This window comes from Pimephales promelas, chromosome 18 (assembly GCF_988280905.1).
Source record: "Pimephales promelas chromosome 18, fPimPro1.hap1.1, whole genome shotgun sequence".
Classification (NCBI taxonomy): Eukaryota; Metazoa; Chordata; class Actinopteri; order Cypriniformes; family Leuciscidae; genus Pimephales; species Pimephales promelas.
The window spans coordinates 2,334,441-2,360,292 of record NC_142786.1 but is presented as its reverse complement, the minus strand read 5'-3'; the positions used below and the strand labels follow the sequence as shown (position 1 = coordinate 2,360,292).

Genomic DNA, 25,852 nt, shown 5'->3' with positions numbered 1-25,852 from the left:
GAATATAAAAGCGTCTTACTTGATTTCTTGGCTTTTCTTGCGAGAGCAGCCGCGAGTTCGTTCTGCACCTGGAGTAAAACACATCAGTGTTAAAGCACAAGAGGACAGTGTCTTTACTTTAGTCTACATGCAAATGAGCTCATCTTTCACCCGCAGCCAACACAGAAACCAGACGACCCGCCGGTGTGGAGATCTCTAGAGCCGGTCAAAACACAAGAATCCCACAGCAGGGGCTCATGGGATAGCGGAGGACGGCGGTGGGGATTCGCCTCCGTCTGGAGACTGATTCATCAATGCCTGTATGCTTTATGACACACAGTTTGATCTTTAACCACTAATTCACAATCTACTCGCGGTTTTTATGTGTTTAATGTCACAGTTGATATAAAATATGTTGATTTCATATCTGTATATCTGCTTTAAAAGTGACCTTTTCATCAGAAATCAATGTAGCTTATAAAACACTTAAACATATATATTTTTTTCACTTTTGGGTTCAACTGAGAACTTTTCTTAAAAAAAATAAAAATAATAAAAATTCTCGTGTGAAGAACATTTTAATAATCTTAAGAACTTTTGTGGACTGGAAAGGCCAGTAAAGAAGCTTTATTTTAAAAGTGAAGGTGAAAATTTGTTTTAATGTGTTCTGGGAAATGCGTTATGAGGTTTATGGTTTAACGGTGTATTTAATTTACTGGCACACAACATTTAGTTTGCGTTTCACAATTAGAAATTTTCAAGTTATTCTGAATTTTAATAAAGAGAGAAAGATGTATTATGTGAAAAATTATGTCAAACACTTTCACGCATTAAAAAAGTGACTAAAACGAGTAATTGAAAGTACTTTCCATAATGATAAACAATGTAAAGCACTGTAATTTATTACTTTTTGGAATGTCACAAAAATCAGTAATTAATAAGCAATTTGTAACTAAAATATGTATATGTATTATTAAAAAATATATATATATATGTAATGTATACACTCTAAAAAATGCTGGGTTGTTTCAACCCAAATTTGGCTCAAATATGGACAAACCCAAATGTTGGTTTAAAATTGTAATAAAAAAAAAAATTACAGTTGAAAGAGAAAGTTGGAAGTTGGGTTGACATTTGAAATTACAATTTTAACCCAACATTTGGGTTTGTCCATATTTCAACCCAGCATTGTTTAGAGTGTTTTTACTGAAGTGTATATCATAAAAAATATTATGTTTTACTTATTATTATTAATGTTATGTTTATATGTTTTATTATATATATATATATATAGAGAGAGAGAGAGAGAAAGAGAGAGAGAGATTACATTTACATTTTAATAAATTTATAAATACACATAATATATATATATATATATATAAATAATGTAAAAATATTTAGTTTTGTAGAAAAAAATCCCTTTAAAAAATGTATATTAAATTAAAATAATATATATAATGTATTAAATGTATCTAGAACTATAAAAATAAAATGTTATATATATATATATATATATATTTTTTTTTTTTTTAATTAAAAAATATTAAGTTTTATAGAAAAAAATCCCTTAAAAAAAATAAATGTACATTTCATGACTTTAGAAAAAATTCAGAAATTCTGATTTGCAGTATAAATCCTGGTCGCCCTAAATCATGTACAGAGCCCACAGCGACAGGACTGTGCCGGTGTCTGTTAGAGAGCGAGCGGCGAGTTAAATGGATGGTTTCTGTGTCCGCTGGTGTCACATGAGTGTCCGTGTGATGGATGAGATTCTTTCAGGCTGGAGTGGATATTTACACACACCAGGGGACTGAAGACATGGGTCAGCAAACACACACACGCTTACCGTGGACGTGAGTCTCTCCAGAGCCTTCATCTGGAGGATCTCACTGCAGATATCACGCTTTCTGTCTGGGTCTTCCTCGGGTCTGCAAGAGAACACACACACTTGATAAAACACCTCTGAAGTGGCAATGCACGGCTGTCTCGTGAGAGCTGACCTCCATGACAGTGATGTTCTGTAAGACAAGAAGCAGATGTCATGTTCAAAACAGGCCCCGTCCCAAACGCTGCACTTGATGTGTGTCCCAGGTTTCAGAAGTGCCCTCGACACACAACTGCGCTGATATGGATTCCTACTGACAGGCTAAACGCTGTTATCACACCAGACTGAGGACTTGAAGGAAGACGATGGCAAGGAAGGCATCATTTGGGACATGAATACTAGTGTAGAGTAATAGGTGAAGAAACTATTTTTACCCAGAAATTGCACTACGGCAAGCAACACATTGAAAGAAAGGTGACATTTTCAAGTAGGAAGTACTTTCTTGTAAAACCAAAATCAATTTTTACAATGTTCCTACACTGTAAAAAAAAATATTGTTGGTTTAACTTTAAAAATGAAGTAACCTGGTTGCCTTAAAATTTTGTATACAATGAAGGAAATTGATTTAATCATCAGAAACTTAAAATATTATGTTATCTGAACTACATAAATTATTTAAGTTGATTTGAAACAAGAAAAAATGTTGTGATTACATATCATGAAAATATTTTTTTTACAGTGTTGTTCTGTATAGTGTGCAATATAAAGAAGCTTTCCGTGATGAATATTATATTGTGCATGTACATTCAGAGAGTACATCCTCCTGTTAATGGTGCAAAAACACCAAAATTGTTGGCAATATCCTCAAATAATCAATCAGGAAACAATCGTTTTAAAAAATGTGGTCAAACTCGTCACTTTGGAAATGGAAGGTCAAGTCGAGTGCAATGCATTGTGGGATGCAAGTGTGCACTTTTTGGCAAGTGTATAGTGAATGCCTATGGTATTCAATCCATGCCAACAGAAAATGCACATACTGTGCACAGTTTACATATTGCATACTGAAAAAAAAGATATAGTATGCACACTCAAAGCCCTCTCTGCTGCCTCCTGCTGGTGGTGCACATGATGCTCAAAACACACATCAAGCTCAGACTGGGTTTTATAGGACGTTTAAAATGCATGTAAGATCTGATGGACAAATATCTAGCCCAAACAATCATTTTTTGGCGGCTTAGGGTTCTTGAGTTACGATATGCATTAATAATTGAATTAAAGCTCCTGATTATCTTCCGAACATGCTACTGTTACTAAAGAGTGTATATGCATTAGCTATATGGCTCTTTGGGGATTTAAAAAGTACATTTTTAGAGCAGATTATGGATGTATAAACCACAACCACAACTATAATCTGGGACAAAGCAGTTGTGAAGAGGAAACCTCCAGCACATCCTTCCACATCACGCTGCTGAAACTGGGCCAGTGAGTTTGAGAAGTGGGCCAAAGTTTCCCTCCTTCTCCTCCACTGTCGGTCCATTCATCACGCGACTGACACGCTTTCATCACGGCGCATCTCTCCTCCTCGTCTCTCTCTACCGCCACGAGTGATTCGTAATGGCGGAGACTTCTAAATGAGTCAGGCACGCTTGCACGAGAGTACTAACACACACACATATATGCATGCAAACACAGGCAGACAAATGTACATAAAGACACACACGCAAATGCAAGCTCATTCAACCTAACCATTACTAGCTTCACCAGACCTGAAGATAAAATTAAAATAACATGCAAATGAGACGTGCAACACGAGGTGTGTGTGTGTGTGTGTGGGTGGCTGAAAGAGAGGCAGTATCCAAACAATCTTGGCTAAAAGCCGTCCTTCCTGTAGCTTCAGGGCTTTTTGATTCAGCTGAAGAGACCAGCACAACACAAATCAACAGAAACCACAAAGCCACACCAAAGTCAGACTCATTTGACCATCTTTTTTACATGTTGCATCTTTCGCTCCGGTGTAATAAAAGTCACATGTGTCAATAACTAAATAATTTCTACAGAATAATTCCTCCCATAACTAGACCTAACCAGTCAGTCAGCTGCAAAATACTGTATCTACACAGTTGTAAATAAACATTATAGAGGGTATGCGAGTACTCTAAAATTACTATAAAATCAAAGCCATGAATCTAACCAAGTTATGTTCCAAATTTGAAGTTGATATCACAAAAATTAAAGTTCCCATGAGATTTTATTTAGGCGTAGTACCAAAAATAGCCACCGGGTATTTGAATTCCATTGAATTTCGTTGTATACATTCTGCCATAACTAATTAATACATTTCTGTCCAAATATCAATTCTGTCACAAAATTTGGAACCTTGAGACTCAGACCTTTCTGACAATATGGGTTTTGTCAAGATTAGAAAAAGGTTTTGATCATAAATTATGAAATGACGCCCAAAAGGGGCGGAGCCTGATAGAATAATTTAGAGTACTGTTTTTATGGTAACGCAACGTTCAATTATAAAACTGTTTTCACAGGATGAATTCAGAGTTTTTAAGCTTTCAAATGTTACCTAATTTATGATAACTACTAAAATATGTGATATAATAAAAAAGGCGATAAAAAGATAATACTATATTTTAGAGGATAGTATTAAATTATAATTTTTTATTGAGAATTTAACTAGATTATATGTTTTATAATGAACTTTTAGCATGAAAACCCACATTTTCAATCATTAAAGGTGTGTGCGTCAACTTTTTGTGACAAAGGTCACAACTCCTGCGCACTCTTGTCAAAAAAAAAAATCATCAGTTACTCTTCTTACATAATTTGTAGCAAAAAAAAAAAAAAACAGCAGTCAAATATCTATTTAGCAGTCTTAGACCTTTCCAACGATATATAGTTTGTCATGACTAGATTAGGATTTAATAGTAATATAGTGAAGTAAATTTAGGTTGCCTGTATATGGGCAGGTGACAGGTAAGGGGTTAATAATGAATATTAGGGTTGGGCATCGTTTGAATTTGAACGATTCTGATTCCGATTCCGATTCCTTGTTTCGATTCCGGTTCCTAACAATTCTCGATTCCGATTCTTTTAAGAGGCAGGGTTTAGCTAACCTTGCTAACCAAGTCTTTCTGAAGGAAATACTCCTTTTGTCACAAATTTTGCATTTTGCCGAGATTTCGTTAATTTAAAAAAAAAAAGTGAAGCCACACTTTGGACCGCCAAACATAAGCTACCCATGTTCGACTCGCGCGGTTATGCAAACACTTCCGGTAGACGCTTCTTCGTTGGTGTTGTTCAGCGGTTTCTTCTTCCGCTCGGCGGACTGTGAATATCGAAACTAGGAATCGAAATTTTTACTTTTGAACGATTCCGGGAAAAACAAAAAGTTAGTCCCGGTTCCAATCGATACTCGATTCTCGATACCCAACCCTAATGAATATGAACTTAGATTAATAAATGCTGAAGAAGTATTGCTCATTCTTAGTTCATGTTAACTAAGCTAGTTAACTAATGAACCTTATGTAAAGTGTTCCCAGATATTAATTTGCGTCGTGGGTAAATAATTAATGACAGAATTGATATTTTCGGGTGAACTATCCCTTTAATTAATTCATCTGATTAACCCACATTGATTCCTTGAGTGTTATAGATGATTCATTAAAGAGTCATTCGTTGATGAATCGGACTTGGTCGTGCTGTTTGTGTTTTTAGCATGCCGCGTGATAAAAAAACATGCTGTCGATTCACTTTTCTTCATCATTAGTCTGCACTTTTCTCATCACGTTCAGTTCAGAATGCAATCTCAGTCAGAACTAGGGCAAACTTGTATTTCTTTTGCCGTGAGGCTGTAGATTGGGTAATATCAGCAAACTTGCATGAGTTTCGTTTTTTCATTTGATCTCATTTGGTTGGCTATTGCGTGAGGATCTCATTTCTGGTTTAATACACTCTCGGATGAGAAACGAGGCGGGCGAAGAGGTTCTGGCTGATTGGGGTCGAGGCGCAGCTCTGTGACGCCGAGCGGGATCGAACATCTCGCCGTCTGGTGTCACCGAGGCCAAACCGTGTCACTTCCAATTCCGTCAGCGAGGGGGAAAATGCTGCCGTGGACACGGGACGCCATCCCATGTTCACCTTCCCGAAAATGACATCAGCTGTCTGTTCAAATTGAATCTCTCTGCGATATCAACCTCGTCCTTCACTGCTAACAAAACAGCCTGAATCAAATCTCACCGCGGACACACTTGAAGCGATGAAAGCTTTAGAGGATAGACACGTTCTCAATCCCATCATCTTTAGCAAAGACATGTTTAAGCCAATCAAAAGCTTTAATCTACACAGAGCGAATAGAGGTTGAGTGAATGACCCGGGTTTGTTCTGATCGGGTCGTGGACTACAGGGAAAACAATGTTGAATGTGAGCTTATCTTCTTTTAAAAAGGACCCAGATCTTTAGTTTTGGATGTCAAAGGCCTCGATTTTGAAGGAGGGGAACAGTGAACCTCTTTAATAAAAGTATCACCCGTAAAACGATCTGTATTGTAAAAAGCGCTATACAGTATAAATAAAGGTGACTTGACTCGGAAACTCTTTTGTGTTAGTGATATACAGAAATACAAAAGCATTCAAAGGTTTGGGGTCGACAACATTTAGAAGTCTGCTATGCTCATCAAGGTTTATTTATTAAAAAATACGGCAAAAATTAGTAATATTAAGAAATATATTTTTCCAGTGTCACATGATCCTTCAGAAATCATTCTAATATGCTGATTTGATGCTCAAGAAACATTTATGATTATTATAAATGTTAAAAAGCGAAGAGCAGAATTTATTTAAAACTGAATCTTTTGTAACATTATAAATGCCACTTTTATGCATGTAATTTGATGCATCCTTGACGAATAAGAGTGAGTGTTTTCAACTCTTTTTAACATTGATAATAAGAAATAAATTTACTGAACCCAAACCTTTGCAAACTTTAACAAAATCATCAATAACATGATTAGCAAAGATGTTGTCTCTGTACTAAAAAAGAAATACCCATGTAATGCTCATATGCATGAGCCTATACACACTCACACAAAACAAACACACACATATTTGATTTCCTGCTTCCTGAGAAGGATTTGTGGTTAAACAGGATTAACAAGGAAAAACCGAATCAAAAGGTCAAGAGAACAATCGGTTTCCTGATGCATCCAAATCAAACAGACGGACACATGGAGACCAGTGCACTGCACACTGCATACTATTTCTTTAAAGGCACGCTATGCAAGAATTATGAAAGCTTGTTTCCGCCACTGAAATAAAAAAAAAATAAAAAAATACTTGCGACTTTTTATCTCACAAATTGCTAGATATGAAGTCAGAAATAAACTCGCAATTGCGACTTATAAAGTCAGAATTGCGAGATATATAAATTTATAATCCGATAAATATATTTATTCCGACTCTAGGGGGCGCTGTTTGACAAAAACGGAAATCCTGCATAGTAAATAATACAGGATACGAGACAATATGCTACTATAGTGTGCTCTGAATGTGAATACTGTATTTATGTGCATATAGAAAGTTTACATACTGCACATAATATACAGTACATATGGCAAAATGAAGATGAGTAGTACATTAGCATTCTGTACATAATAACTGACTGAGCAAATTAACCAAGACAGAGTTAGCATGTCACATGTTGGTTGTACTTACGGACTGACGACCCTGAACTGGACGTAGGGGACGAGCTGCAGAAGAAGACGGACCCCGTTCTGCCATTCCTCCTCGTTGCGAAACTCACAGCCCTGAGCGTCGCACTCCTCAAACGAGAACTGATAGTACGTGTTTGAGTCTTCAAAGACCAGCCGCTGGTCCACTGGGGGGAGACAGAGAGGGATTTCAGGATACAACGCAAAAACAATATCCTGGAAATTGCAAATAAAACTATTATTGCTGTATGTTTTATAAGAAAATACTATTTCAGTTTTTCTACCGTTTTTTGTAATTAATTGTTATATTTACAAGCAAATTCTGTGAAAATTAAAAAAGTGAAAATGGGAAGACGCAGACATTTCCCTGCGGTTTGGCCTCTCATTTACACCAAAACCCCGTTTTTATTACAGAAAACGATTATCTCTAAAAACTCCGGCTAAAGTAGAGATTTCTGATATGTGTTGCCGTGTTGAAAAACAGGGTTTTAGGTTCTCAAACGTCACATTATGCGCCAGAAAATGCTAAACGTCATGTGAGGGCCCACTTTGGTTATGATGTTATGATGGCGTATTAATGCGGGCTGATGTAAATGACAACTTTTTTGAAAACGATGTTGTGTGTGCGATGTGATTATTGAAAACGGAGGGGGGGAAGTATTTGTTTCTCTAAATACCCGGCTATGTGTCGTGGACTTTCAGGCTATGTTTTTACACGGAAACAATCTGAAGAGAAAATGCAAAAGTGGCGTTGCGTTATCACTTTTAATTCTGCGTTTAGACGAGCGTTATGGGTGGGAAGTCCGCGTGCATATGGTGACGCAAAAGTGTGTGAAATTCAATGTAGTATGCACTCCAGGCGGCTAGGTGGCGATGTGGAGCACTGCCACACAACAACACCAAGTTCGCGCGCCTGCGTACAACCTTCACTGTTTAACAGACTTTTGCGTTTTAGACGGGAACGCGACGGGGGAGCGTTTTTAAGATTTCCACTCTGGAGGGTGGTTTCACTTTTTTGCGTTTTTAAGCCCCAAAAACGCTGTCGCCATGTAAACGAAAGGCACATCCGATCAAATATTTTTACATTTTCACCCACAAGCGTTCTCATGTAAACAGGGCCTAAGAGTACGTTCACACGACAACGATATGCTTAATCGTTTTTTTCTTCGAGTTTTATGCATATACACAACACCATTGTCAAAACGATCCATATTCACGCGGATCCGCGAAAAACTACTAAAAATGCTGTATTCTGCTGCCAGGCCTTTAGATGGCGATGAAACACTAGATCAAACACGTAATACGCATGTGCATGATGCAATCGTCTTCAGAGATTCACGATTTCGTTGTTTACACAAGAGACCGGTTTCAAAAACTTGCACTTTGAAACCTGTTTTAAAGGTTTGCATTTGCATTTTTCGAAACGCATACAAAGTTTTACGTTTTTAGTTTGTCATTTTCAGTCACATGTGTTCCTTTGTTCAGTTTCCCGCCACTCTTTAGTTGTCATGAGTCATGGAGATTAATTTATTATCACAGGTGTTTATGATTATGTCCCTCATTTGCTTTGTATTTAATTTTGTCCGGTCACGTCTATGTGTTTTGTTGGGTTGCCTTCTAAGTGGATTTAATTAAAGTCGACTTTTAATACTTGATCATCTTCCTGTTCTTCCTTCAACCTTGTGCGAATGTGATGTGTGTGTGTGTGGTTGATATAGAGCTGTTCTGAGTTTATAGTCCTACAGAATTACAATTTTCCCAGTGGAATTTCTAAAATGATTCCCTAAAAGCCCATTAGAAATTCCAGAGGGAGCCCACGGTGAATGAGCCTTCTGGGGTGACCTACAAATTTACATCATGGCGGAACAACTCAATTTGCTATCAGAGTTGATTCTTCACACTTTACAGTATTGGGGATACAGTATTTATCCCCACAAGGAGATATCCCCATACAAAGAAAGTCACACTTATACTGTTCATGGTCAAAAATGCCGGTATTGAAAATGAATGGGAAATGAATTTCATCAAGTGGAAACGTTTGGTACTGCGGCCAAACAAAATCTTACTGAATACTATACTTACTAGTCATAACAACTTATTTAGATTTTCCTCAATGTTTTATATATATATATATATAGTTCATATAAAATTTAAAAAAATGGTATTATGCATTTTTCATGGATTGCATCAAATGATTCATTTAAATTTTAGTACATACAGTACTTAAAGACACATAATGCAAAGTGGGACCAAAAAAAATTACAAAAACACAACAAAATGACTAAATCTTGAATGAAAATTAAAATCAAATCAAATTCAAAATATTCACAAGCCCTATAATAGTAGTCTAGTGGTGTGTGTTAACCTGAGTGCAGAATCCCCAGCTCCAGAAGCACCTGCCACACACGGGACGCCATTAACCGGCACTGAACCGACACACACTGTTCCAGGAGCCACTGGACCAGCTCCACGCCAACATAACTCCTCCTGCGTGCACACACACACACACACACACACACACACACGTTACTTTCGGTACTCAAAGTGTGCGGTAAATAATTTAATACTTCCATTCAGACTCATTAAATTGATCAAAAATGACATTTATAATGTCAATAAAAATATAGATTTTATATTTAAATATTGACTGTTTTCAATATTGATAATAATCATAAATGTTTCTTGAGCATCAGATGTGACATGTGACACTGAAGAAGTAATGATGCTGAAATCATGCTTTGATCACAGGAATACATTACATTTTACTATATATTACTCACATAGAAAACGGCTATTTTAAATTACAAAAATATTTCACATTATTTCTGTATTTACTGTTTTTTAATCCATCTTGGTGAGCAGAAGAGACTTCTTATTAAAAAATATTTGAAAAATCTTCCCAACCCCAAACTTTTGCGCGGTCGTGTCTCTTCATTAGCAGAATAAAACACAAACAGTATTATAAAACGACTCTAAATTCCAATTGGATGAGCAGCATTAAAGCCGACACACACACACACATTTATTTAACACTATACGAGATTCTTTGGCTATTTTCATGGAGAAAATCACCCTTGAGTTATTAAAATACAAAATAAAAACGAAATAATATATTTAGGACCCATTTTTCCTAAATAGTCTAAGAACGGATGTACATGATTAGAAACCTTTCGAAGGGAATCAACACAATAAATCAATTTTCAATAAAAAATGCTTTGCCATGTTGCATGACATCCATAAACGGCCTGCAAAAAAAATTAATTAATAAATAAATGACATGCAGATATGCTAAACGAACATCACTTTGTGGACAAAATATTGCTCATTAGGATTTAATAAATGCAATTATTTAAAAATAAATAAATGCAATTATTTAAATTTAATTAATGCAATTTAATGCAATTAATTTAATAAATGCAATTATTAAAACAAATATTGAATAAATAAATGACATGCAGATATGCTAAACGAACTACATCACTTTGTGGACAAAATATTGCTCATTAGGATTTAATAAATGCAATTATTCAAAAAAATAATTAACAAATGCAAGTATTAAAAATGTATTAATGCAATTTAATTAAATTAATTTAATAAATGCAATTATAAAAAAAAAATAATAATTAATAAATAAATGACATGCAGATATGCTAAACGAACTACATCACTTTGTGGACAAAATATTGCTCATTGGGATTTAATAAATGCAATTATTTTTTGAGTATTGAGTGTTTTGATCATATTGCTGCTTTGTGCATCCATTAAAATCAACATAAAACAGTGTTTGCAACCCATATTACTTAAAGTGAAGCACATTATTTCCAAATAAAGGGCAGGAATTGATTGGATCATGAAAGGCGAACGGAGGGGGTTACAACAAATAAAAAGAAGAAAATGCAAAACACATTTTTAGATTGTGTTAAATGACTGCAACACTTTCATCGCATTTGCTTTGATTGACATTAACATGCGTAAGATTATCACACTGTCTCTGATTTGCATTTTTAAGTCAAGCTCATTTCCATTGGCTTCATCTGCTCAGTGTTTTCTTTAAAAGCGTGTAAAGCTCTGTGTGTTTCTGTCACACATTCACACTCCACCTTCTGACGGGACGTTTTTATCCAATCAGAGTGAAGTTTGGACAGCGGCCATCAGCCAGAGCGATAATGGACATCTGATGATTCAGCCCAACCACACACACACACACACACACACACACTATGACCTTCAAACACTCTTTTACCCTATTTTACATTGATCCTGCGTTTGATGAATATGATTGTAACGTCACACAGTTATATCACACAAAGTGTTACTCCAGTTACTCCAGTGTCACATGACCCTTCAGAAATCACTCTAATATGAGGATTTATGATTATTATCAATGATGAAAACAGTTGTTCTGCTTCATATTTTTGTGGAAACGTTTTTCTTGATGAACAGAAAGTTCAAAACAGCATTTATTTGAAATAAACAATCTTTTGATTATACATGTCTTCACTGACGGGTCATTGCTGAATGCAGTTTCTTCTAAAATGTAAAGCCTGAATACATCTTTAAATAAAGTGTGTAGAGATGTGAAAGAGTCACCTGATGATCCGAGCGAGGTGGATCTTGTCTTTGGCTGGATACGGTCCGTGAGACAGAAACACATTTCTCAGAGCTCGTCCAGCGCAGGGGAAACTCTGTGAACACGTCTGTCAGACAGGGACAGTTCAGATATTATTACTGTAAGAGTCATGTTGCTATAAAACAATCAGAAATATAATGAGATCCACAGGAATGAGAAATGAACAAATAAAATCTCGAAGCGTCTCCTCTAGAGATGCAGATCTCAGTGATGTCTCACACTGGGTTTAAAAGATACACTTTCACGAATGATTATCTGAGACAAAGTGACTCACTGTAAATGAATCATAATTAAAAACATAATCCTGTATAGAAGGTTTCATCAGACGCGTTGCCATAGTGATGAGCTGGCTCAAAGTTAACTTCCGTTCTGTTCGTTTATTAGTGTTTACTGGATAATATGGCATTGACTACAAATTGAAATTTAAGGTGATGAGCAGGTTATTGAGCTGTGGGGTGCAACCTGACCTAGGGAGCAAACGCAATTTTTAAAAATAAAAATGTCAAGGTTTTCTATGAGGGAGACGGCGGTATTAAAATAGCCGAGTGATAACCGGTACAGTGTTCCCCATACATTTATTAGTGGCAGCCCACCACATTATCAGCGCTGACCGCCACATATTGATTTCCGTGTTTTTAACAATTTAAGATGGGAAAAGTTGTAATTGACTGCAGAGTTGCGTAACTTGCGTGCAGCGCATATTCGGACGCTCTCACTCTCTCTCTCTCTCTCTCTCTCTCGCTCTCTCTCTCTCTCTCGCAAACACATTGACAGCGGACCAGTCTGTGTATTGAATGGTTAGTATCATAAACAGCGCTGCACAGATCCATCCAACATGCTGTCAATGTGAGACCCACCTTAAAAAAAGGTTAGCAAGCATGTAAGTAGCCTAGCTATGTTAACCTTATCAAACTCCGCCGTCGCGCTCGCCACAGTTTTTTTAACACTGCGGTAAATCAGAAACGTCGGTAGAAAAACATCTTGTCTCCAATTTTTGTTCAACGGGTCTGGTAGTGTCACATTTCAGTTTGGCCAGGTAACATTTATTTTCTTTGACTGGCAAGATACCAGCTACTAGGTTATTTACTTGTCTCCGCAAGTCTGCCGGAAGTTAAGTTTGGGCCAGATTAATGCACATGCGCAGTACCGTTTGTTTATGTTGTCACTGCTGAAAGCGTCTATAGCAATAAGAATAATAATTGAGCAATATATTTGTCCCGTGGGATGTTTTTATTAATGTTAGTGTGTTTTGTTATAGGAATGTGTGTGTGTTTTGATAAAATTTACTCTTTGATGCAGTTTACGTAGATTAAATGCATGTGTGTGTGTGTGTTTAGCTTGATTTTTAAAACTACAGAAGTTGAATATGCAGTGCAACACAACCTCAGCCACATTTGACCTACATATACAGTGACATCACCTGCCGTGTGTATGTGTGTATTTCTGCTGACATCCACAGTTTGCATTTCTGATATCATAACGCTTCCTCCTAAACCTCTCGTTCCATCTGTCTCTCTCTCGACTCAGTTTAATCAATATAACACTGGCCTCTCTGATCCACTCAAAAGCACCTTCAGCATTATTGATCGTGTTTAATAACACTGTCAGAATCCATAGCGACACCTTCAGCACAGATGCCCCATATGAGGTCACAGGTCATGACATTCGACCCCCAGAGCAACTGACACCAAAAGACTAAATTCTAAATGGATAATAAAAACCAGTTAGATTATTAGTATTAATACATTTAGCTATTTATTGAACATTTCTTGAACTTTATTAAAGCAATATATTAATTTTACCAAAATATCTAAACTATAGAGACCTGGCTTACACCCATTCCTGAGGTCAAATCACTGTAAAACCAGGTGGGATAAAGCAACAAGCTCTCGTTAACTTATTATTTGTCCTAACACAACTACTGCATTGGCTAGACTGTAAAAAAAATATTTTCAAGATTTGTTATCACAACATATTTTCTTTTGTCAAATCAACTTTATAATAATTTATTTAGTTGAGATAACTTATTATTTTGAGTTTCTGAAGATTAAATGAATCTCCTTCATTGTATTAACTCACTTTTTCCAGTTCAATCAACTTAAAATTTTAAGGCAACCCAGGTTACTTACTTTTTTAAGTTAAACCAACAATATTTTTTACAGTGTAGTAATCACAACATTTTTTCTTTTGTCAAATCAACTTAAATAATTTATTTAGTTCAGATAACATATAATTTTGAGTTTCTGCTGATTAAATTGATCTCCTTCATTGTATTAACTCACTTTTTCCAGTTCAATGAACTTAAAAGTTTAAGGCAACCAGGTTACTTACTTTTTTAAGTTAAACCAACAATATTTTTTTTACAGTGTAGTTGCTTGGTTTCCATTATTTATATGATGTCATACAAGATAGCTCCGCCCACAGTGGAAACTCATTGGTCAAAACTCTACATTAAACATCCAAAGTTCTGATTTTTCTGTCACAGGGTAATGCTCGTTCTCTCGTGGCTCACTGAAAAAACAAACCAGATAAAGATCCTGATCTCTATTCAGGGATAATCATCTGTATTCATAACTTTTTTATTGTTCTGTAATGATCTATAAAGCAGAAGGGCCTGTAGAGGCGCTTTGTCTCGTCCTTGTGTTTGATCCCGTATCTGATGTATGTTCTTTTGTACACACACACCCCGTCAGCGGCGCACACGGGCGATTAGACGTTAGCTCGAGCATTTAGCACAGCTCAAGCGCGGATTAAACAAAGCTTCAGCGATTCTAATGAGACGAGAACAATCACGTGAGAAGATCCACAGATTAACATCACAGAACTCACACCACCAACAACATCAAGTGTGTGTGAGACGCTTTCAAGGGGAATGTAATGCTCAGATGTTTACTGCAGAGTTGTAACAGTAAGCAAAACTAAAAGTTTTTTTTTTTTTTAATTGGCTTAAAAAACTTAAATTACTATTAAATTAAAATTATTAAAAAATATATTAAATTAAAACTTGAAGCCACAAACAAATATTAAAAAACTAGTTAAAATGGCAAAAGCACAAAAAATAACTAACTCTTTAAAAAAAGTGAAAATATATAAAAATCTAATACAAAATATTAATACATTTTATAATATTATATAAATAATATTGTAGATAGATAACACGATGGATGGACGGACCGAAAGACAGACAGATAGACAGAGAGATAGACAGACAGACAGACAGACAGATAGTTGTAGATGTAAAAAAAAAGCACATAACAAAATTACTAACACACTAGATAGATAGACAGACAGACAGTTAGATAGACAGACAGACAGACAGTTAGATAGATAGATAGATAGATAGATAGATAGATAGATAGATAGATAGATAGATAGATAGATAGATAGAAAGATAGAAAGATAGATAGATAGATAGATAGATAGATAGATAGATAGATAGATAGATAGATAGATAGATAGATAGATAGATAGATAGATAGATAGATAGATAGATAGATAGATAGATAGATAGATAGATAGATAGATAGATAGTACTGAAATTTCTGAAACAAAAGCTGGAAATCAAAAGCTGAAATGAAAATCAATAAATGTTAATCAGAAATATTTAAAAATAAAAACAAATAAAAATGCCAAAACACAACAAAATTACAAAACTTAAACTTAAAATAAAAGCTAATCAAAATATTAGTAAGTACTATAATAGTATATCAAATCTAAAAGTATATATATATCTATAAAACATAACACTGATTTACAGTATCAATTTAATCTCAAACATGTCTCCAACATGTCCTACAAGAAAAAAAATGTTCTGCAGAAAAGTGTGAGCTTGCCTTTCAGCCCTTTAAACGATTCATTGACATTCTTGGTCTTGGATGAATCTGATCAGAAATGTTTATTTTGAGAACTTCAGTCTGAGACATATCATCTCAAATTCCTGAAGGAAGTTTAAGCATAAGTCTCTGCACTCCATTTAATCTCATTACTGTCTTTAGAGGATTGTTTTTCTTTCATATGGAATATGATTGTCAGTAATATCCAGGGTGGAGTATGGAGAAGTGTCCCAGCTCCTGGCCTACTCCAGCTTTAGGTTGCAGTTTCTCACCTTGGGTTTGGGTGTGACGCCGCCGCTGGGTCCCGGGATGGTGTCGGGTGACTGCTACACAATCATAAAGAGAGAAACGAGAGGTGTCTCAGTTCAAAAATAAACTTAACACAACCACATATAAACATTATGAAGCTTTCGCCACATGTTCACAACCTTCAAACACAGCTGAAATGTTCTGAATTTCAGACACCGACGTGACCTTCACATGAAAAGCACTGCAGATAGTCACAGAAATGTGATTTTATGAGGTAATCCCAGTGACATTCTGCCATGTTTCTGGATGTCATGATGTGCCTTTGATGTCGTACGACTTGTGCATCTTTCTTTATGTTCGTTTTGACACTGCACAATCATACCGTCATGCAAATTGTGTGGTAACCTTTAGATGTGCACTGAAGGTGAATGGGGTCAAACCTTTGGGTATTTTGATATATACTATGGGACTAAATGACTTCCACATGCATATAGCATTATGTTTAATCCATGGTCCTTGAAAGAATACAACAATACAATGTCTCATATGCAACAAAAAAAATAAAATAAATAAATCCTACTGCCATAAAAGACATCCAAAAAAAAAACATGGTTCAGTAAATAAATATTTCTGGCAAATTTCGGTAAATAAAAATAAAAATTTAATTAAAAAAACTTAAATAAAAATATATAATTTATAGATTATAAAAATAATGTTATCAATAAAAACAATTAAAACAGAAAAAATGAATTAAGGCTAAATAGAAATAGTAATAAAACTAAAAACAATTCAAAAAAAACTATTAATAAAATTAAAAATTAAAAATTGAATTTAAAATATGTATAGTACTGTCAAATAAATGTGTGTGTGTATATATACTATATATATACATATGTTAGATGCTATTAATTGTGATTAATTAATTCGAAAGCACTAAATATGAATAAATATTATAATAGCACTTCAAAAATACTAAAATAACATTGACCCAGGGTAACACCGTGGTACTTGCTGAACCTCTTTGCAGAAACTTTGCAGGCACGCACACGGTGTATGACATGAGGGACTTAATGACATCCCACTTCTACTTAATAATGCTCTCTCAGCATGACATCAGTTTATATTAAACATGCGCAGTCATGTGATCATGTCAGCCGGGAACGGGCTTCAGGAAAGTGACGTTCTGTTAGAAAGAAGGCTTGTTAGGTTTTATCTGGACAAACTCTCAGTGTCGGGCCTTCATATCGAGAGCTCCTTAAACGAGGAAGAGCCGGATCAGTGGACAGAGCTGGAACAAAGACTTTGATCCTCATTATAACCATCAGAACTTTGATCAGAATGAGTTTTATCGGTCAGGAGTGGCCCACATTCGTTCTTCTGTCTCGTATTCTGTTGCAAGCCAATATTTAACGTATCTTGTGTCTCCATTGTCCCATTATACAACAGAACACATAGGATATTTATATAAGGATATTTCAGATTGTGTGGTAATTTTTCTCTTCTACGTGTGTGTATTGTCTTATTTAAGTTAGCTGCATAGTAGATTAAATGAGCCCAACACCAAGTTTCTCTGGATAATGCGTCTATATACAGATCTGGGGGCTCGTCCGGGATATCCCAAAGAAACACGGGACTAGTATTATTATGTGTGGAGGGTTTCGAATCCTCCTCCCATGCTTTTCTGAAACAAACTAACGATTCAGAACGTACTAAGTCGTATTAAAGCCGTACTAAAGTCCCTCGTTACTAAAGATTTTAAGAACTATGTAAAAACTCCATAGTAACCATCTGTGACAACTACCAACCAACTAGTAACCACCAAAAAATACCTTAACGACCGCCCTGAACACCCTAGCAACCACTTATAAACACCCTAGCAACCACCCAGAACACCGTAGCAACCACCCAAAACACCTTAGCAACTGCCTAACAACCACCCAGAATACCCTAGCAATCACCTATAATCACCCTTGCAACCACCCAAAATACCCTAGCAACCACCAAAAATACCTTAGCAACTGCCTAGCAACCACCCAGAATACCCTAGCAATCACCTATATACACCCAAGCAACCACCCAAAATACCATAGCAACCGCCTAGCAACCACCTAGCAACCACAAATATTAGTGCAACATATCTGGAAATTGTGTTAGCAATATGAGATAAACTTAAGATACGATTTAAATCAATAAAAAATGAAAGTCATAGAATAAGGACACATTGAATATGAGTCTCCTGAGTAAAGAAATCTTAAAAAGCATTAAAATGCATTAAAATCATATGCCAATGCAACTCTGAAGGTGAGCGTATCACAATAAATTACTTTAGTGTTCAATGCAATTTTTAAAGAAATATATATCTATGCAAGTCTATGGGAATCTTCAGCCTGTTTTACAATCCATCAGTCAGAAGTCACACCTAGTAACAGTAACAGCACACCTCTCCTCAACGAGACAAGAGGAATCATTTTGAGGAATCATTCAAACGTTTAACTTCAATACTTAGTGTTAACTGGCATCACAAACACTCAAACGCGGCCGTTTAGACTACCAGATCAGGAAGATACAACATTACCATTCTGCTATCATGTTTAACATCAAAGAAATCTGAAAAATAGAAATAGATTCATCTGTTGATTTGGCTGAATATAGTTTTAAAGGCCTGAGAATGCCTGTGATGATGTTATCGGACAGACTGCTATCAGCCAGCGTTTGTCTCTCTGCAGACGAGTCTCTCCAGGGGCCGCGCGCACGCTTGTTGGCTTTGTTTTGACTGGGCTCTGAAGACGGCGTGTGTATCAGATTTACTGTATTGATCTGCTGTTGGAGATCTAGGAGCTGAACTCTGTTTGGCTCGGATAGGGGATGGAGCAGACAGGCCGCAGAGATAAGCAAAAGCATGAGGTGGAAAAGGTATTTTAGATTAAAAGGGACGTTCTTGTCCTTCATGCATACTTAAAATCTTTCAATGAAATCACTTTGCGGCTCATAAATCACAAAATGATTCCTATCTTCTCAATGTCATTTGGATAAACCCTTAACCTTAAGTATTAAACTTTCATGCACATCTCGCCTCACACCATTTGTGCTTCAGACATGAATGATTTTTTCGAAAAACTTTGGAGAGGTTTGCTGTTACTTTACTAAAGACGTTTTATCCAATCACCGTACAATGACCTATCAACTACCCAGGTAACCAATTAGAACAAGAATACTCTAGCAACCACCAAGGACACCCAGACCATCCTAGTAACCAAATAGAACACAAACACCCTAGCAACCACCCAGGACATCCCAGAAACCACTTAGAACACCCTAGCAACCACCCAGATCACCCCAGCAACCAATTAGAACACATTGACCTTAGCAACCACTTAGACTATCCAGACCACCCTAGCAACCAACAAGATCACAGGAACCTTTAAAAATGGAACAACCTAGCAACCACCTAAGACATCCCAGCAGCCAATTAGAACACCAAAGCTACCCCAGAAACCACCCAGAACACTCCAGTAACCGATTAGAACACAAACACTCAAGAAACCACAAAGAACATCCCAGCAACGACTTAGAAAACCTAGAACACCATAGAAACCACCCAGATCACCCCGGCAACCAATTAGAACACATTCACCTTAGCAACCACTTAGACTATCCAGACCACCCTAGCAACCAACAAGATCACAGGAACCTTTTAAAAATGGAACAACCTAGCAACCACCTAGGACATCCCAGCAGCCAATTAGAACACCAAAGCTATCCCAAAAACCACCCAGAACACCCCAGCAACCAATTAGAACACCAAAGCTACCCTAGAAACCACCCAGAACACCCCAGCAACCGATTAGAACACAAACACTCAAGAAACCCCAGCAACAAATTAGAACACAATCACCTTAGCAACCACTTAGACTATCCAGACCACCCTAGCAACTACTAAGATCACCCCAGGAACCTTTTAAAAATGGAACAACATAGCAACCACCTAGGATATCCCAGCAGCCAATTAGACCACAAAAGCTACCCTAGAAACCACCCAGAACACCCCAGCAACCAATTAGAACACCAAAGCTACCCTAGAAACCACCCAGAACACCCCAGCAACCAATTGGAACACCAAAGCTACCCTAGAAACCATCCAGAACACCCCAGCAACCAATTAGAACACCAAAGCTACCCTAGAAACCACCCAGAATACCCCAGCAACCAATTAGAACACCAAAGCTACCCTAGAAACCACCCAGAATACCCTAGCAACCAATTACAACACCAAAGTTACCCCAGAAACCACCCAGAACACCCCAGCAACCAATTAGAACACCAAAGCTACCCTAGCAACCACCCAGAACACCCTAGCAACCGATTAGAACACAAACACCTAAACAACCACTTAGAATATCCAGAACACCCTAGCAACCAATTACAATATTAACAACCAAGCAACTGATAAAATATACAACCAAGAGAACAGACGGGAAACAAAACACGGGAAAGGATGCAAGCATCCTGATTCACTATGTAGTGCACACACTGATCCAGAGTGCAGTGAGTCTGTGTGTCATTATATGTCAGAAATGGATTACTCTCAGATTAGAGCGCTCACACACACATACGCGCACGCACACACAGACACACACTCATGCACCTCTCTCTTGCATGGCTTGTGGATAAATCTGTCGCTCTGGATGAGTGCACTGCAAGATGGAGACATCAAACAAGCCTTGTCTTTCTCGTTAAGATTTCATTACATCCAGAGGCGCTCACTCTCTCTCTCACACACACACACACGCGTGCACACACCCACCCACACACACACACAGCAGCATGAGGACTATGTCGTTAAGTGCAGCCTCCCCATCTGAGAGTTGTCACATCACCAGGGCTGGTTTTAAAAAGCCCTTCCTCTCTTCAAGGCATTAACATTAACAACACAAACAACAGCAGGAATATTAGGCTGCTGTCACTTTAAGAGCTAATCCAAGGATCTGTTTACGTTCAGTTAAGACACACCTGACTGTGTTTACAATGATTCTTGACAGGCATTTTTACATAATTTAGTTAGAATAAGTCTGTTCAAGCACAAGAAAACGTGAAACAGAGATGTTTACACACGAGTTCCCTTTCACATCTTCTTGCGCTTGAATTTTTAAATTGGCGAGGCTTAAACTATCCTGACGATGCATCATGCAACACTGCACTGTCAACCATCCCGAGCGTCGTTCATGTTTGTTCACATTCTCACAATTTTGCCTTGTTAGAATTCATAAAAACATTACTGTACAACTGGCGACAACATTTCATATACTCAGGGACACCAAATTTTACGCTTGGCGAGTGTTAATTTTAAGTGTGTGTTCACACTTGGCATGATTTGTCCACTTAAAACGAACCATAGTGCGATTCATTTGAATAAGTGTGAACGCTGCCATCTGAACCCCGGTGCAAGACGAGGGATGGGTTTTGGTCCACTTCCAAACAGACTCGGGTGCTCTGGTGCAGATCGACTGAAATATGAACGCAACACGGCCTAAAAACATGTAAATGAACCAAAAACAGGACGTGATGTCACAAGATGTGACCTAAAAAGGACTGAATGCTCAAGCATTGCCCATCACAGTACCTCCACACGGCAGATTTGTGTGTGTAACCAGGGGCGGAGTTTTAATAGCCGATAGCATTTACAGTTTTACTGGTTTAAAAGGAACTTTGTTGTACTATGCTGGAGTAAAGTTCATAAATGGTCGTTCTTTCCCATAGTAATTTCTAAAACTATGTTGGGTGGACTCTGTGCCTCTAGGGGGGTTCGGGGGCATGTTCCCCCACAAGAAAATTTTGGACATTTTAAGGTTAAATGCATCAATCTCGTGCTCTCTGAGAGATCACAATTAAGAGCTTCAACCCATGAACTGCTCGTTGAATAAAGAAAAAGTATTAATTTGTACCAGGACAATAAAGAGGGCTCAAACATCTCTTTAGTTATGAGAGTCTCAGTCTGCATTACATTATCAATGGTGTTTTAGGGATGCCAAACAATTATTATAATAATGTAATAATGATTTATAATTATTCCTATGACGTACTGTAAAATCCATTTAGCCTATAAATGTACTATGTAAATGAAAATGAGTATTTCAAAAGTATATTTAAACCTACATTACACTATAATATAGGAAAATTAAAATACTTTTGTCCTAATTTCTTCACTTGCAAGAAATAAACCCTTGAGCTTTTATTTTGGAGAAAACACCAGACCATGATGATCGCCGGAACAAAGTAATCATCATGGTTTCAATTTTAGTTTGTTGGCAAAATATAACGCTAGAGATCTTAATGTTAGGTTTTATATTTGACATCTTTACATATGTGTTGGGAAAAGCGAGAAGAGAGAGTTCGGCAAAAGGCGGATTCGAACTCGCGTTCAGCGCATCAAAAGCTGCTTTTAAGCAGTTCACGCCCTACGACCTATACGTCACTGAAGCTGTTTCAAGACGGGCGTCTTTTTGCTGTAAAGACAGGCACTTAGTGCAAATATATGCTCCGTAATAGAAAATGTAAAAAAAAAAAAAAAAATTTAAAGGAAAACTCCCAACTCTCCCGATTGCCACTCCGCTACTGTGTGTAACGGTGGGATTTCTGCCACTGTTTTGACTCCTTTACACATTTTCGAAGCTCTACATGAGTTCTCAGCTGGTCAGAATACCATTATATGTAGGCTTTGCACATACAACGAGCTCATTTAACCCAGAACACAACATTGTGTTGATGTTCGAGAAGATCCGTCTTGATATATGTGTCATTAAAGCCGTCCAATGAGGTGCCTTTAGGTTTGGCATCTTTAGGCTTGGTTTTAAAAATCCAAAGTGAACCGAGCAGACCAGGACTAACAGTGGTTGTTGGTCCAGACTAAATAAACCAACAAACCAAACTACAAGTGTAAAAGGTCTTCCTTTAGCATCAGCCCTAAATTGTATTTCTACAGGAACTGTATGTTACCGCAGAAGAACCTGGTGAACTGACGCTCCAGTGGCTGTTGTGAGTGCAGCACACAACGCAAAACAAATGTCACGAGTGTAATATTTGTTTCTCATTTAGTGCTAATGAGGCTTTCATTTTTTAATTCTCTAATCACCCCGGGGCGCATGACTTGAGTCAAATGAGCCCGAACCAAACATTCTGTTCGAAGGCGTAAGAACCCTCATGGTGAAACACATCAGAGACGGAGAGATGAAACACTGTATGCTGTCTTTTAACAACAATAGAAGTTACTGAATATAATGCAAAAGCTACATTTCTTAAATGTTAAGAGTTACAAAAGTCTTCATTGATCATCACTGTTGATTTTCCTCTCATCCTCGTGATTAATCAGGCCTTATACAAATGAGAGATCTTCACCCACACACACAAACCAGCAAAACAATTCCAGTCTTCAACCCTGTGAAGCTCTGAATAGCCCCTCTGTCACGACAGGAGAGTATAAACAGAATATATATCAGCTCTTTCCTTACAGTCCACAAAAACCTTCTGTGATGGTACTATGCTTAATTGATGGCATCTGATATTTGAATATATACCAAATATTCACATGGTCACTCTTAAAAAATAAAGGTTCTAATTAGAATCATAGGCACTTGAAGTATGATGTCATAATAGAACCTTTGTGAAGTGATAATTCTTTTAATAACAGCAACCACTACAAAAATCACATTATGCAATATTTCGACTATATTACACCCGCAGAACGATATATTCATACAACAAATAAGCCAATCAGCTGCCTATTTTCCAGTTCACTCTTATAAGATACAGCATGGTATTTACACGACACAATATACTTCAAGAAATACACGGCAGTGTCCAAATACCACACCACAGCATCACGTCCAAAAAAACATCATACTTTTTTTGTAAACACCCTCATTGACATATTAAGCAGGCTTTAAAAATATCTGCCAATACAACATTTACTATGGTAACCTGTTATTGATACCACAGTAAAATTGTGGTAAATTGATATGAGTCACGATGTGAAAAAAATAAATAAACAAAAATGACCATTTTCTCAAATGATCGTGCATTAATTTATCATTTTACAGCAGTAACAAAACAAATGTGTTTGTACTTTAGCGGAAACTATTGATAAGTGCAATATTAATCAAATTCAAAAACATTTTCCTTTTTATTTTTGGAAGTTACAGCCGGTGTGTGTTTGTGTACCTGACTGTGTGTATGTGGATCTCTGTTTCCTTAGATACCACGACTGAAAAAAAAAAAAAAAAAAAAAACACACATTAGCCTCTCCTTCATAATCAATGACATTTGGATAAACGCATTACTGCACTGACAAGACACATCAATCACATTTCCTCAAAACGTCAGGTTGTTCAGGCACCTTATGATATTAGTGATGGTGGATATGGGTGGTGTATTGATGCTGAAAACACACAACCTTCATCATGCATGGGTAACTCACGCTCTTTTTGCGCAGGTTCAGTCCGTGTTTTAATAATCCGGGCAGATCTCTGATCTTCTGCTTGATCTGGACCTGATCCCTGGCGGTTCTGTTCCATCTCCAGCTCGACAGGAGCCCGTCCTCCGCGGGACAGGGGAGGCTGTCGGATTCCTCCATCATCCTCCTCCACCTGCTCTTCACGCACACGGACGCCGGAACCACATCCTGCACGACAGCCGCTCGATGGATCTCCAGCCGCCGCAATGAGCCGCTCAACCGAGAGAGGAGACCTGCCGAACACTGCTGCTCCACCCAGCGATCACACACACACACACACGCGCACGCACACGTTCTGGAGACACTCGCACACAAATGCACTCACATCGCTGGTTAAACGAGGACATTCAAAAACACATCTGCAGTAATATGAAACATGCACCTAAAAGAAAACTTCACTAAAATTCATTACTTCACGTGACGTGAGAATCATGAGCCACATGCCTGAAGGCGGTTGCATCAGTCATAGCCAACTTCTGAGGATAATATCTTAAGTAAACACGCGTTATGAGGACATAGACTACTGAGAATTAAGGTAACAAGTGCCACTTTTGAAATATATAAGCATTAAACTGTATTATGAAAATATCACCAAAATCAAGCCATGTGGCTTTCCCCATGGTCAGGAATTATACTTTTATTTTAAATAGTAATTTTATGCCTTATTTTAACTGATAATAAAATGGGCATGAAGGCATATGTGAGGGTCTCTACGTTGTGTTATTGATAATGAAATATTCTAAATATGAACCATTATTGCTTTCAACATCCCAGTGGGCATTTGGTGTTGAATGACGTCAAATTGACATCAAAACCAACCAATCCATGATATTGATATGATTTGATGTAAACTGAATATTGACCTGCATACATAAACCAATTTCAGTGAGGGTATTAGCTTTCTCTTTTCACCTATTGCCACTGGAAGACATTGTAACCTTAAAATGAAATGCAGTATATCTTGATCAAGTCTTGACTAACTTTTGACATGAAATTTACATCAAGGATCCCATTGAAATAATCAAAAGAACCATATAGCCTACAGCAGGCTAGCTATTATTTCAGCTGATGTTGGAGATAAAAGTCTTTTCATAAATTAATGAAATTTTGCAAA

At 37.1% G+C, this 25,852-nt stretch overlaps 1 protein-coding gene across 2 annotated transcripts in view; it reads right to left on the bottom strand.

The window, feature by feature from the left end:
- Positions 1-25,062, bottom strand: part of rapgef5a (Rap guanine nucleotide exchange factor (GEF) 5a) — a 57,604-nt gene extending 32,542 nt beyond the window's left edge. For both annotated transcript variants that reach the window (XM_039678396.2, XM_089122880.1), the window contains exons 1-7: positions 24,703-25,062; positions 16,256-16,309; positions 12,111-12,217; positions 9,886-10,007; positions 7,525-7,687; positions 1,826-1,907; positions 20-68 (exon numbers count right to left, since the gene is read on the bottom strand). In XM_039678396.2, coding sequence (XP_039534330.2) covers positions 20-68; positions 1,826-1,907; positions 7,525-7,687; positions 9,886-10,007; positions 12,111-12,217; positions 16,256-16,309; positions 24,703-24,861 — 736 coding nt within the window. In that variant the 5' untranslated portion in view covers positions 24,862-25,062. The remainder of the gene's footprint in view (positions 1-19; positions 69-1,825; positions 1,908-7,524; positions 7,688-9,885; positions 10,008-12,110; positions 12,218-16,255; positions 16,310-24,702) is intronic.
- Positions 25,063-25,852: the final 790 nt, after the last annotated feature.